The 15,512-nt window shown below is 45.6% G+C and overlaps 1 protein-coding gene across 3 annotated transcripts in view; it reads right to left on the reverse strand.

The window, feature by feature from the left end:
- Positions 1 to 15,512, reverse strand: part of TNS2 (tensin 2) — a 336,420-nt gene that overhangs the window by 45,492 nt on the left and 275,416 nt on the right. For all 3 annotated transcript variants that reach the window (XM_030198195.1, XM_030198196.1, XM_030198194.1), the window contains exons 23-25: positions 8,648 to 8,740; positions 4,321 to 4,398; positions 4,145 to 4,222 (exon numbers count right to left, since the gene is read on the reverse strand). In XM_030198195.1, coding sequence (XP_030054055.1) covers positions 4,145 to 4,222; positions 4,321 to 4,398; positions 8,648 to 8,740 — 249 coding nt within the window. The remainder of the gene's footprint in view (positions 1 to 4,144; positions 4,223 to 4,320; positions 4,399 to 8,647; positions 8,741 to 15,512) is intronic.

Below are 15,512 nucleotides of genomic sequence, written 5' to 3' on the forward strand. Positions count from 1 at the left end.
TTTACGCCAATAGAGGTGGAGCGAGAATATTTTGCCCCCTATGATGTTCTTACCCTCCTACATCTCGATCACAGGCAGATTCCGACCCAGTTTAAATGTTGTTGACTGTTACAACCCATGCGCATGGCTTGGAGAAGGCTGGCTATCAACATGGGGGGCATGCCAGCAACATCGGAACTGTTAGCACTCAGAGGAAACCTGAATTTTGAGCCAGGGCAGAGTAATACTACATTTGTAAGATGGAGAAATAAAGGAATCACAAGGGTGGAGGACCTTATGGGACCAGAAGGGAACCTACTAACATTTGAGGAATTACGAGATAAGATAGGGAATACTTGGGGAGACCGCTTTGCCTATGCTCAGGTTAAGCATTACATTCTACATCTAAACCAGCCCGCCTTAAGACTGAAACTTGGACATCTAGCACATTTTTTCAAAACCTAGAGATAACGGGAATGACAGTTTCAACCCTATATAGAGCTCTGGTGTCACGCTATCCCCAAAATAATCTAGGATATATCATACAAAACTGGGAAAGAGACTCGGGGAGGTCATTAAGTGGATGGGACATCGGGGCAACGCTTGGACGCATTCCTTCACTCACCATAGATGAGAGATTAAGAGAGCGCGGATATAGGGTGGTTATGCGGGCATATATGTCAGGGCAACAATGGGGACATATGAGGGCCACAAATGATACTAGATGTGTAAAATGCAATCATGCACCTCACAACCTATACCATGCTTTTTGGGGCTGCCCAAGGGTACCTGCCTTTTGGAGACAAATCCAGAGTTATCTAACTAAAATAACACAGGTCTCAGTAAATGGAACCTGGGATCATTATGTCTTAGACACACAAGCAGCTTTTGCGACCCAGGCGAAAGGAAATAGAGTTTGGTGCCGCAAGGTATGTTTAGTGGCACGCAAGACTATTCTACAGAAGTGGATAGACCTGAATCCACCGGTGTATTGGCACTGGAGGAACCAGATACATGAGTTGGCTACCTGGGAAGCCAGAGAGGCGAAGGGAGCCCCGAAAAGAAAAAAACAGTTCATGTCAATATGGGGCCGATATATACAAGGACTTAGTCCAAGGGGGCGAAGTTTGCTCCTTAATCTATTGTGAGTTGCCTTGGAAGTACACATGGTCTGAATGTTTAAACCCACTATCCCCAATATTGGTTGGCACACACAGAGGGAAGGGGGGAGGGAGGGAAGGAGGGAGGGTGGAAGAGAGGGTATGGAGGAGGGGGGGGGAGTATAAAAATTTGATGATGGTCTGTTGAAGTTTTATATTTTATGGTATCTGTTATACCATGTTTATTTCCTCATCAATAAAAATGTTGAAACATAAAAAAGGTACAGAGGATCGCAGATAATGGGGGAATGGGAGGAAGAGAGAGGGACAGATACAGGACTTGCCAGGGAGTGGGGGAAGAAAGAGAGAGACATATATACAGAAGGCTAAATGTAGCAATGGGCAATTGTGTGGCTGAGCCCCAGTGGCGTACCAAGGGGGGGGGCGGGGGGGGGGGTGCACCCAGGGGGGGTGTCATTTTGCTGGGGAGGTGGCGCACTGGTGATCCTCCCCAGGTGTCATCGACGCTAGGAACGCCACTGCTGAGCCCTCTTTATGTAGAGGCCTGGGGCAGCTGCCCCTTTTGGTAAAAGAAGCCTTGCTACTGATGAGAAATACAAGCCCTTCTGCCTTGTGTTTAACTATACAAGGTGGTATAGCAATTGCTGTAATAAACAGAAACAGCATGCCTTGAGGATGTGGGCTTCCATTATCAACAGGTCAAACACTGTTTTCTGTACCCTCAACAAAAAAATCTGTTCCACCTCTCCTGCAACCAGCTAGTTGGATAAACCAAGGGCTCAATATTTAGTGGCACTTATCCTGGTAGGAGCCACTTTTACCTAGATAAGTGCACTCACTGGGGCCATACCCAGATTTTTAGCATCATTGTCCAGATGCTGCCACTAAAAAAAACTTCACTGACCACTTAGCAAGGTGGTCAGGAGGCGAAAGTGAAAGTTATCTAGGTACTATTGATGTTCAGGACCACTACCTGGATAGCTATCTCAGTGAGTTAGGACTTTCACCAGTCAGTCGATACATGGATATTCAGTGAAAATAGCCAGGTAAGCGGCCAGTGCCAAATATTCAGCCATAGATTTCTCGCATTTAAATCCAGTGCCGACAGCAGTTTAAATATTAGGGGTTTAGTTTTATGGTCTTTAGTTCTGGGGAGAACAGTCTCCTTGCAGGTGCAAAGCAGACCTCCCAGGCAGAGGCAGTGGAACGCCTTTTTGTTGGGGGGGAGGGGGGGGAAGCTCCACCCCAACCCTGCATATGCTCCTCCCTCAGCTCCACCCATGCTCTGCCCTCAGCTCCAGAATCTCCCCTTACCTAATATCCCATAGTCACCCCCTCCCACAGCATCTAGCATCCTTCCCTACCTTTGACCCCACCCCCCACCATAGTATAAAAATATGTAAACTGAACTAAAAAGCCACAGTGCAACTCCAGAGAAAGAGAAAAAGTGATGCATGTCCCCCTGTACTGTGCAAATATAAAGACAGCAGATGCTAATTTCAAAAACTGACATATTTCAATCACTACACTATAGGTTAACAAATACAAATAAAACAAAAAATGGAAAATATGATGAAAATACCATTTTATTGGACTAAATACATTTTTCAATTAGCTTTAAGAGGCCAAAACCTCTCTCCTCAGGTCAGGAAAGTATACTGCTGTTATGGTATTCTGTTCTGACATGAGAAAGAAGGGTTTGGTCTCCAAACATTAGTCAAAAATGTATTAAAATTAGTCCAATAAAGATATCACCTTATTTACATTTTCTGTATTTATTACAGCTACCACACTACTTTATCCTAAACTAAAAATAAAATTCATTTTTTCCTACCTTTGTTGTCTGGCCGTTTATTTGTTCTAATTGTGTTGGTCCCAGTCTCTTGTTTCTTCTTTTCTCAATCCCTTCTTAACTCTTGCCAGCATCTGCCCCCTTTCTCCCCCCCCCCCCCCCTGTTTCCATCCAGCATCTGCCCCCTCTCCCTCTCTCTCTCTTCCATCCAGTGTCTTCCCCTCTCCTCCTTTCATCTAGCATCTGCCCCCTCTCTCTCTATCTTCCCCATCTATCCCCCCTTTCCATCCAGTGTCTACCCCTTTTCATCCAGCGTCTGCGCCCTCTCTCTCTCCCCCTTTCCATCCAGCATCTGACCCTTCTCTCTCACTTCCATCCAGAATCTATCCTCTTTTTCTCCCTCCTCCATCCAGCATCTTGCCCTTCTCTCTCCTCACTTCCATCCACTCAGGCCCCTCTCTCTTCCCAGTTCCATCCAGCATCTGTATCCTCTCTCCCCCTTCCATCCCGCATCTATACCCTCTCTCTCCCTTTCCATCTGGCATATGTCTCTTCTCTCCCCCTCATCCAGTGTCTGTCCCTCCTCTCCCTCTTTCCATCTGACATCTGTCCCTCTCTCCCCCTCATCTAGTGCCTCTCCCCCCTATATCCAGCATCTGCCTCCTCTCTCCCTATTCCTTTCGATATCTGTACCCACTCTCCCCCTCATCTAGTGTCTGTCCCTCCTCTTCCTACTACATTCAGTGTCTGCCCCTCTCCCCCTCCATCCAGTGTGTCTTTTTTCAGCCCCCCCCAATATCCAGCATCTAACACCTCTCCCCCCCTGCACCGGACACCCCCACTGCCACTGGCGCACCAGGCTCTCTCCACTCTCACCCATTACCCCCATGCTGCAGCCACCACTGCTGCTGCTGCTTCTGCTGTTTCAGCAGTGGTGGTAAAGTAAAAAGATCGTGGGGCCGCACTGTTCCCTCTCGTGGCTGTTTGGCTCTGCCCTGGAACAATAAATTATGTCAGAGGAAGGCGGGACCAGCAGCTGTGAGCAGGAACAGTGCACCCCTGCAATCTTTCTCTGTTTTTGCCAACACTGCTGAAACGACAGCAGCAGTAATGGCCGCAGCAGGGCGGTATTGGGTGTGGGGGGGAGCCTACCTCCTGCTCCCTTGAGATTTTGGGGGGGCACCATGGCACCCGTGGCTCCCCCCATTCCAAATCCTATGCTCCCAGGAACCATGGCCCTTTGGCAACATACCTGCCCCCTGTCGGAGTAAATCACCTGCAGTACTCATGTTAGTGGGCACCTGAACTTCAGCATTCTCCTCCATGGGATCTGAGGAAGAAAGGAGAAACAGCATCAACTACTGAAACCAGCTGCCCTTGAGAAAGGAGTTAGTCTGTGACTCAAGGACAGGCAGCAGGGATACTCACCTCTGCTGGGGATCTTTAACCGGCAAGGCAAAGAGATGGGTGTGATGGCATGCTGGAATACCAGTGCTGGCAGGCTCCCTGAAATCAAAGGCAGAAATCACTTTTATACATTTTTTATTTAGCGGATTTTATTCCAAAACCTCCAGTTCCCTCTGGAGTTTAGTATGTGTGCAAATTGAGCCTGACCAGAGTCATCATTGCTTGAAAACTGGGAAAGCCCCCTTCCCCTCCCCTTAGCCAATCTATATGCTTTCTGAGCCTGCTGAACAGGGGACACTATAGAAAGATGTCTGAGACTCTCCTCGTCCCTTTATCTACCCTCTCAGTCTCGTCTGAATTCTGCCTTCTGCCTTCTACAACATCCTTGGCCTGAAGTGTAGAAGCTCAGCTCTGGCATTAAACCCCTGAAGAGATTAACATAAAACTTTATTGGCATGCCAATTTTACATGCGTTGCCAAAGTAATATATATGATGAAGCCATTTTGGATCAGACCAAGATCCACTGAGCCCAGTGTCCTGTACCCTGGGCCGTGCAAACCCGGTAAGCGGGGTAAGCATGGCAGGAGGGCGCCAGCCTTCAAGGACGACGCGCCGGCCGCACACTGCCAGTCGAGTGTTTATTTTTTTTAAAAAACCCTTACTACCGCGTTGGTGCGTCGGCGCCTATGCGCATGTGCAGCTGCCTTCCCGCGCGCAGCGCTCGTCTCTGACTTTGGCACCGCCCACTGCCAGCTCTTGTTGCACGCCGTCGAGTATTGGACCACAGGAAGATCGGGTGAGTGTTGCCATGGTGGAGTAGAGGAGAGCCGCTTATTCCACAGCTTACCTGGAGGTAAGATGGAAGTTTGAAGAGGAACTAGAGGTTTGCTTTCTGCTTGGGCTTCCAGTTGCTGCCTGAGTAGGAAGAAGTCTAGCAGTGCATATGAATATGGCACAGAGACAGATGCAATGCTCTGGCACTCAGATCTAATCTAATTGTGGTTTGGGTCACACTTTTCTATGGCTATAGTCCACACTTAAAGCATCTAGCAATTTATAGTGCTGAATTTTGCACCAGTTATCCACCATTAAAGTAAAGGGGGGACCTACTAGGATGTGAGGGGTTTCCCATTGTGTGTGTGTGTGGATGGTGGTGGTGGTGGTGGGGGGGGGGATGTCAGGAAGGGGTAGGGTCATGCTGTTAGATGGATTTATATGGTTGGGGGAATTCCAGGAGGGAGACCAGAAGATGGGGGGGTGGGGGCAGGACATGTTGGAGAGGGGCTTGTATTGTTACAAGGGAGACAGGGTCTGCAAAGGAGGGGAGAACATTCATTGCCACAGAGGCCAGTACTTAGAAGCTATGTGGGTGCTGGGTTATACTCAGTGCCTGAAAACCTGGGGTGTCTCCAGCTTTAGTAAAAGGGACCCCAAGTAAAATAACCTGTAAGTTATAAGTATGTTTCTTTGTACCCTGCCTAGAATTCTGGATAGAGCAGGTAAAAAAATATTTTAAATACAAGTCCAACTGAAACATATCTCGGCCCTTTTCACTGCTGTTAATGGTGTAAAACTGTGGTACCAGGTGCTGCCTTTTTAACATACCCAGAATTCTCATATTTTTAGTTGCTATCCTTTCCCCATTCCATCTAGTAGTAGTTGTAGGTACTTGTGATCTGGACTGGCAACTGTTGGAAACAGGATACTGGGCTCGGTGGACTTTTGTTCTATCCCAGTATGGAATTTCTTATGCTCTTAAGCAGGCACACATCAGATCTCCTCTGTAATGGGCTGAAAAATGGGGCAGGGTGGGAGAAGAGGGAGAAGAGAGAAAGGAGATGCCACACGGGGATGGGGGGGGGGCACCAACTGATAGTCTGCAGGGGGGCACCAGAGACCCTAGGCACGGCCCTGCCTGTACCTGACAGTGGTCAGTCTGGGTCAGTACCCAGGACACCCTAAATTCATACAGCTCCTCTGCAGGGACAAGCAGTGGCTTTCTCAAGTCAATATGCCAAATTATTTTGTATGGACCTTTCTTCCAGGAACTTCTCCAATTCTCTTTTGGGCCTACTATTCAGCTTGACCACATCTCTCAAAAGATTCCACAGCTTAATTATGTGATTTGTGAAAAAAAATACATTTTATGATTTTATTTTCAATCTGCTGGTTGTTAGTTTTATGGAGGGCTGAAGTTACAACTATTCCCCTATACCAGTGTAATTTGTAGTGGGAGAAGAGTGACCAAGTCAACATTTGGGGGTTCGCTGCCCCCATGCTCACCCAACTATGCCTATAGATATTCAAATGTTCTACCCCATTCATGATTTTATAAAGACAGAAACATGAAGGCAGGTACAGACTATGTGGCCTATCCAGTCTGCCCATCTACTCTTTCTCTCTTCCTCTCCATTAGAGATTCTAAGTACTTGTCCCATGCTTGCTTGAATTCAGTCTTTGTCTCCATCAAGAGGCCATTCTACGAATTTACCACCCTTTCCTTAAAGAAGTATTTCCTCAGTTTATTACTTTCATCATATGCCCCCTCATTCCTGAGCTTCCTTTCAACTGAACGAGAGTCATCCCCTGTGCATTTATGCCATGGAGATATTTAAACATCCCTATCATATCTGTCCTCTCCCACCTTTCTTCTACATATTGAGATTTTTAAGTCTGTTCCCATCGCTTTATATGGGAGAGCTCTGACCAATTTAGTAGCTGCCCTCTGGATAACTCCATCCTGTTTATATCTTTTTGAAGGTGCAGTCTCCAGAACAGCACTCTAAGGGGGTCTTTTACAAAGGCATGCTACAGTTTTTAACGCATGCTAAGGATTAGCATTAGCATTATCACGGCGGACCAGCTCTGGCCCAGAACAGGAAATTATGTCAGAGGAAGGCAAGACTGGCAGCCTTGAGCAGGAACATATATAGGAATATATGGGCTTATTTTTAATGTGCACTAATGGGCCGATGATCAGAAGCAAACGCGGGTGCTAGAGGCTGTTAGCGTCATACTAGCACCTGCGTTTGCTACTGCCCCATGATCAGAGCCCCCGATCGTGTGAAACAACGCGCTCGTGGGCTCTGAACACAACTAGCATGCAAATGCATGCAAAACAGGGCTCTTAGCGCAAGTAGCATGCAAATGCATGCTAAACCTATTCATCCCCAATGATCAGCGACCAGCGTGCCAAAGATTGGCATGCTGGCTGCGGCAAACCCTACGCCAGTTCGGAGCTGGCGTTAGGGTTTGCAGACCATTGGGGATGAATGGTGAGCCCTGTCCACCATGCATTTGCATGTTAGCAGGCCCCCATTCCCCCCAATGAAGCAACCCCCCCCCCCTGCAGGAACCAAGGACCTCACTACGACCCCCCCCCCCCCGTGACATGGGGCTAGAGGTCTGGTAGACCTCCAGTCCCCCTGACCCCAACCCCCCCAACACAGGTTCAAGGGTGGCTAGAAATCTGGGGGGTCTCCAGCCCCCCCAACCCCCCCAGCATTGGCAAGAAGTCCCTGGTGATGCAGTGGGCCACGGTCAATCCCCCCCACTCCCCCTACCTTGGGTTGGAGGAGGGAGGTGGCCTCCCTCCTCTTCCTTCGGCGCCACCTGCAAAATGGCGGCACCCAGCCCTGCCCAGTGTATCCTGGGATGCTCTGGGTGGGGCTTCACACCTTATAAGGGAGAAACTCCTTTATGCCTTCTCCTTTATGTGGGCCATGCTGCCATGGGTGTGAAAGAAGCCCTTTAAATCTACCATTCAGTGCTTCATCAATATCGAACTTCTCTGCAACCTTCTAGTGCTGATCCCAAGCCGCTATGGAGGGAAAAATGATCAAATGATCACTGATAAGCATGTTTTCTACAGAGTGAGAGGAGCCAAAAATTTAGGCTGCTATCTCCACAGGTGATGTCACTTCCCCCCTCCAAAACTCACTTTCTTTCTTTCCTATAAACTTTGAGACGGTTTCCAAGCAAACCAACATACAAGTTCTGCTCATATATTTAGTAGAGGCAGTTTCTGCTGTTAGCAGTCTCTCATTGCAGTGATTAAATTCAGCACTGCCACTGAATTCTTAAGCTAGCCTTCATATATCACAAGTCCTGGTCATCTCATATTATCATCTGTCTGCCTTTAAGAGGCTGTCTAAGACCTCATCTTTATGTGTGGGTGACTTCTTCATACTGGAGTCTGGCTGTTGTGGGATAGTGTCTAGACTTGTGGTGGAAAGTGTAAATTTATGTGCAGCAAATCACAAGAAAGACAGAGGCCCCCTGGAGGTGGTGAGAGGAATGCAGAGCTCATGGCAGCCATGAGCCCCCTCCTGTCCACAGAACACTCACCAAAGTGGAGCTCATCCTGGCAACCTTTGATCTTGACGCCTTTAGGCCCTGTCTCTATCAAGAAGTGTCGAACGAGTTGCTCCTTGGGGTCACCTGAGGTAGAGAATGAAACAAGTCATTTGATGACAGAAGACACACAAGGATCAATTCTATAACAGTGCACCTGTAGCCTAATGATTACTGCAGTGGCCGGAGAACCTGGGAAACTGGATTTAGTTCCCACTGCAGCTCCTTGTGACTCTGGAAAGTCACTTAACCCTCCATTACCCCATGTACAAATAAGTACCTGTATATAATATGTAAACTGCTTTAATTGTAACCATAGAAAGGCGGCATATCAAATCCCATCCCCTTTATTTAGATGGCTATTCTGTAAAGGAAAGTAGGCATCTACATTAGTTTCATAGAATACCAGCATAAACAGGTATATATGTGCATATATGCTAGTGTAAAGGCTCACACCACAATGTGAGATACGTGTGTAACCCTTATAGAATACTATAAGTTATATATGTAAGTTTGTGCCCCACCCAGGTTCTGCCTGTCAGATACACACTAAGTAAGATATGAATGTATTTACAGACTAGCGCTTAGGTGGATATTTGGCATTTACATGATTATATACACATATACATGTCAGTATTTCAGTCAGTCATTTATGCATCTAATTAGTGTATAAATGATAGTGCTTTGTTTGTATAATTATCCTGAAAGAGTCTTGGAATATGCACACAGTGGAAGGTGCTGCAAGGGTCAGTTTTTCCATCAATAATGCCACATCCCAAGAACAGCTATCATGAAGCTACTATGTAGTAAATTTAAAACGAATTGGAGAAAATATTTCTTCACTCAACAAGTAATTAAACTCTGGAATTCATTGCCAGAGAATGTGATAAAAGCCATTAGCTTAGCAGGGTTTTAAAAAGGTTTGGATAATTTCCTAAAAGTCTATACGCCATTATTAAGATGGACTTGGGAAAATCCACTGCATATTCTAAGATAAGCAGCATAAAATCTGTTTTACTGTTCTAGGATCTTGCCAGGTACTTGTGGCATCACTTATGTTCTTACGAAAAGCAAAAGGATCCACTATGTTCATCCAAGTGATATCTCCTGTGAATAACTGTCATGGAATACTGGAAAGCATCGGCGTAGCTAAGGGGGTAACTAAGGTAACCTGTACCTCTGAGGGCTGGGGAAGAGGATAAACAAAGCACTACGTTTCTCACCTTTATGGGTAAAGACCTTTTGTTTTGTAAGTAAAAATCAGTTTATCGGTATCGCTCCAGCAGAGAAAGTGCAGTATTTTAAGGTGGCCAAAAACTGCTGACTGTTTGCTTTGTTTGATTTGTTTTTGACACTTAAAACCATAAACTTATGTAATCCCCTAGGAAACCCAGAACGGGGGGTTAAGTCTAGGTGAGTTCTTCCATTGCATTACTGAATCATATCTGACTCCTGGCTAGGGGCTGGGAGGACTAATGGGAATGCTTAGTGGCTAGAGAAGGGGCATACCCTGCCGACTGATATGGGGTGCCAGTGTAATAATACAACTGGGTATATTAACGTGAGAGGGAAATGCGATACTGTATTGATTGACAGGGGGATGTCACTGGGGGAGGAGAGTGGTAAAATACATGTTTCTGCCATTTTGTCCCCGGGGGTCTTTGGTTGCCCAAACCCCTGCTGGGACCTGTGGATTGAGGGGGTTTCCTACCCAGCATAATAAACAGGGGTTGCTGTAACAGGGTAACCTCTGCTGAAACAGCAGAGGCTGAAGCAAGATGGCTCCGGGGCTGGGAGAGACTAACCCCCACCCCCCCCCTTGAGTGAAACAGGGAGAGGCCTATCTGGGCCTGAGGTGGGTGAGAGGAACCGCACTTCCAGTGAAGAGGGATGGACAGTGGAGGTCCGGTCCTGGATCTGGTCTGGCAGCTGAGGAAAAGCCCAGCAGGTCACTTGTCTCACAAGGAAGCTGACGTCCTTCCGGGTGAAATGGGTTGTTGGAGTTGAGAGCCAAGTAAACTATGAGAGATTGATTCTGAGAGACTTATTTTTCATTCCATCTGCTTAATGATTTGGGGCTACCTACTGAAGAAATGAAAATCGACAACTGTTAAAATACCTTGTTGCTGTGAGTTCCTGTTCACTGTTCTGTCAGTAAAAGTTCAAAAGAGTATAAAAGTAACTCCCGGACCAAGCATGAATTTTTTTCAGGGACTGTGTTAAAGTGATAAAGGTGGTAGCTTAAACTCCCTCCCCCTGGCCTACCGGGATTTAGCCTGGCCCCGGCCTGCACCCAACTCAAAGAGAGACTTTTATCTTTTATACATCCTGGTCTGGGTGCCTGACCCAAAGAGCTTAGCTGGCATCCACGACTTTCTGGTGGGGACCAGGATTACACTTAGAAGGTGAGACCTCTAGGGACAGAGAAAGAACCTGTATGCAATATGTAAACTGATTTGGTTGTACCACAGAAAGGATCAAATAAGAAGTAATAATCCCCTGCTCTTCTTGTGACTGGGCAGAAGCAGAACCAAGAATATGTGTGCAGCACATGAGCTTCAATGGGCCAATGCTCAAAATGGAACAAGGTGAAGGCAGAATGCTCACAGATCTCTAGGGCAGGAGACAGTGTGCATGCCAAAGATTGGCACAAATGGCATATAAATTTAGACAAACCGATATTAATGAGGTAATTTCCTATTCTTTCCCAGTACTCAGAAAACAGCGCACAAAACAAAGCCACCCTTACAGCTGAAAACCTAATGCCAGCTCGGAGCAGGCCTTAGAGTGTTTAAAAAGAGGATTTCTCATGATTCTCTTTAAAATCTGCAGGCTTTGATTTCTTTTGGAAATGGAAGAAAAACGATGCAATCCTGTAAGCACCGGTACTAAGAAATAAATGTGCGCGAATCTGAGCAAACCTGAAAGTGAAAACACACATTGGTGCCTATTTCCTGAGCTTAAATATAGGCCTTCCAAATTTAAAAAAAAAAAAATCAAAAAGCTTATATTTATGTTTAAATCTTTTTTATTGAGAACAACGAAACTTGTACATTCTTTACACTGAAAGAAGATCAATCCAAATATCAACGTGATAATTCAAGTCAGCTTGTTAACGTTTTTGCTTTATCCCCCTTCCCATCCCCTCTCCCCACCCCCCCTCCCCCCTCAAGTTATGCACGACACCAACTTCATACAGTGCTACCATACATAGGATATACTGTTCAGGGTATTGATAATAAGAAAACTCTTCATCATGAGACAGTAGAATAAAGGCACGGCCTGCCGCACAGGGCCTTGTTTCTTATAGCCCTTCATCTAGCTTCTCCGTCTCTTACATGAATCATACAGCTTTATTGCCAACATCAACACCTTTAAAGGCTAACACAGTTCCCATATAATCAGTTGTCAGTGGTATTTGTCTCAGAATTATCCCCCATCCTCTTCCCTCCCTCCCAACCCTTCCCCCCCCCCAGTACTTCCCCCTACCTCACCATTCGCTCTATCTCCACAATCATCCCCATTCACTCCAACTCATTCAACACCTGACTTCTAACTCTGGGCGCTACTACATTCAAATATGCTGTCCAAATTTTTATGAAATGTTTCCTTCTTTTGGGGGTGAATCGAGCACCTCTGGCCTCCCACATCATAAGCGCGTGCAATTTGTTCCTCCAATACCAGTAGGAGGGCGGTATGTCCATTAACCAATGATTCAATATGCATTTCTTCCCCAGAATGCAAGACTTACTCAGGAATAGCTTCTCTTCTTTTGTTCCCCGTGCCCACACTCTTGGCGAACTAAACATGACTCGTTCAAAAGTGAACTGTATTCTACACCCCAAGATCCTCGATACAAAACGGGCGAGAGCTGTCCAGAAACCCCGAATTCGCCGACACTGCCATAACCCATGTGCCAAAGAAGGCATGCCCACTCCACACTTCCGGCATCTATCGGCCTCCACTATCCCTGCATGCCATGCTTGCTTGCCCAAGAAGTATGCTCTATGTATTGTTCTAAAATGACATTCTTGCAGTTCTGCACTATGCACTACCCCTGTCATCCCTTTTAGTGCTGTCATCACCTTCTCCATAGCAAATGAACTTCCCAGCTCTTGCTCCCATCTCCCCACTACCTCCTTGACATCTTTGGGGGGTTTTAAATCCCTCAGCGCCTTATGAAACCAGGAGATTGATGTCTGCTCTACTTCATCCCCTTTCAGAAAATCCCGAACCTTCTTCCCAAAATCCAATGTGAGTGCAGACCGGGGCAAGCTTCTGAAATAGTGTTCCAGTTGTAAATAGGCCAATCTCGCCAGTGGACCTCCCGCACACCTCCTTTCAAATTCCCCATAGGGCAGCAGCGACCCATCCATCTGAAGAAAACTCTCCAATAGTGTCACTCCCTGTCGCTCCATATCTTTAAAAATTCGGTTCTCCCTGCCCGCCTGGAAATCTACATTCCCCACTAACGTTAGCAGCACACTGGCCTCCGGATCTTGCCCCCAGATACCCAACAGCAACCTCCAGGCGTAACGTAGAGGTTGTAAAAGTACACTATCTTGGAAAGGAGTTGGTATCTTCACTTTTCTAGTGTGTAATAAGCAATTTAAAGACCATGGTCGAAACAAAGCTTGTTCCCAGCCTATGTCAGTGTATGTTGTCAAATGCAAGACCCAATCTCGCAAGTGTCTGGCCATGCAAGCCCAGTTATAATCTTTTTTTTTTTTTTTAATTTTATTTTATTGAATTTTATAATACATTTAGTCATATAACATAAATGTCGGAAAAAAGGAAATAAAAAATATCAAAATGTTGCAAATCATGAAATAACCCAAAATACATTTAGACCACAATTTACCAGGCAAGAAACAAGGAAAAAGAAAAAAGAAAATATTCAACAATAATCTAAAGAGCGGTATCATGCAATTACCCACAGCCGAATATCAGCGTATCAAACCTATTGAACATTCAAGGTTGAATTTCTCTACTTTCTCTAGAATTAACAAAGACCTTCATTTTTTGGGGTTCAAGAAACATATATGTAACTGAGTCAATAGATATAATGCAACGACATGGAAATTTTAAAACAAATAAAGCACCTAAGGCAATAACTCTAGGTCTCAATCTCATAAATTCTCGTCTCCGCAATTGAGTTTCCTTGTTTAAATCTGGATATATACGAACTTGTTCTCCGAGAAATTTCTCATTTAAATGTTTGAAATATAATTTGAAAATATTGTTTCTATCAAGTTCTAACGCAAATGATATCAAAAGGGTTGTCCTCTCCGTCACGGTGTCCAGTGAATTCTCCAAAAGAGCTGTTACATTTTCAAGCTGATTATGGGCAACCAAGGGGTCCGGTTTCTTAATCCCAGTTAAATAGTAGGCCTTATTGATAGGTGGAAAAGCCTCTGCAGGAATTTTAAGTATTTCCTGAAAATATCTACGCAACATGTCTATAGGTGAAGTCAAAGGAGCTTTAGGAAAATTTATAAGTCGTAAGTTATTCTTTCTCCCCTGGTTATCCAAGTATTCTATTTTTCTCTTCAATATATCTCTGTCTTTAGAAACCTCTCCTGAGAACGATTGCAAAGTAGAGATTTCAGCCTTTAAATTGTTAACTTGATTATCTTGAACTTGAATTTTCTCCAATAAGTTCTGCTGAGATTGTTTTAAATCCGAAATTTCTTTAGTAACAGTTATAATCTTTTAAATCAGGCATGCCCAACCCACCCTCACGCTGAGTCCCATACACATATTTCCACTTCATTTTCGATTTTTTCCCCGCCCAGCAAAACCATGCTATGTGCCTCTGCAGAGTTTTCAGATCTCTGACCAACAGCCTGATAGGCAAGATCTGCAACATGTACAGCCATTTCGGGAATATGACCATGCGATATAAATGAATTCTACCTAGAAATGACAGCGGCAAGGAAACCCAAGCTGTCAGTTGTACTTTAGTTTCCCCAATTAAACGAGGGACATTAATTCTGTATAGTTGTGCCGGGTCCACCGACAGTTGCACTCCCAAATACTTAAATTCCGTGAGTGCTTGGCGGATCTGTGACCGACTCCAAATCTCTGGATCTACCCCAGCACTGACTAGGGCTTCTGATTTCTCTAGATTCAGTTTGAAGCCCGCAAAGTCCCCGTATTCCCTCATACTTTCCAACAACCGGGTCAACGATTTCTGCGGTTCCGTTATCAGCACCAGTAAATCATCTGCAAATGCTGCAGTTTTAAATTCCTGATCCAGGATCCGAACGCCTTTAATTTCTACGTTGTTGCTAATTTCCCGCAATAGCGGATCCAGGGTCAATACAAATAGTAGCGGCGAGAGCGGGCATCCCTGCCGGGTGCCCCTCCCTATATCAAACCAGTCGGAGAATAACCCATTGACACTAATTCGCGCCTTAGGATCTGTATATAACGTCTTTACAGCTTTTCCGAAAAAGCCTTTTATGCCATAGGCCTTTAAGATCTCAAACATAAAGCCCCAGTCCACTCTGTCAAAGGCCTATTCGGCGTCAAAGCTTATTAACATGGCTTGCAAACCTTCGTCCCTCACTCGCTCCAGTGCCCCAAGTATTCGTTTCAGATTCCTAACCACTTTTCGACCTTTCACGAAACCCACCTGTGATTCTTCCAGCAATGTCGGCAAGAACCGGGCCAGTCTATTCGCCAGAATCTTAGCTAAAAATTTCGTCTCCGAATTCAGCAAAGAAATAGGTCTGTAAGATTCCGGTAAGTGTGCCTGCTTATGTGGCTTCAGTATTACCGTAATATTAGCCTTATTCATATGTTCAGGCATCTGCCCCCTTCTGACCACCTCATTGAATACCTCCGCTAATTGTCG

The sequence above is a fragment of the Microcaecilia unicolor genome, chromosome 3, assembly GCF_901765095.1.
Source record: "Microcaecilia unicolor chromosome 3, aMicUni1.1, whole genome shotgun sequence".
NCBI lineage: Eukaryota > Metazoa > Chordata > Amphibia > Gymnophiona > Siphonopidae > Microcaecilia > Microcaecilia unicolor.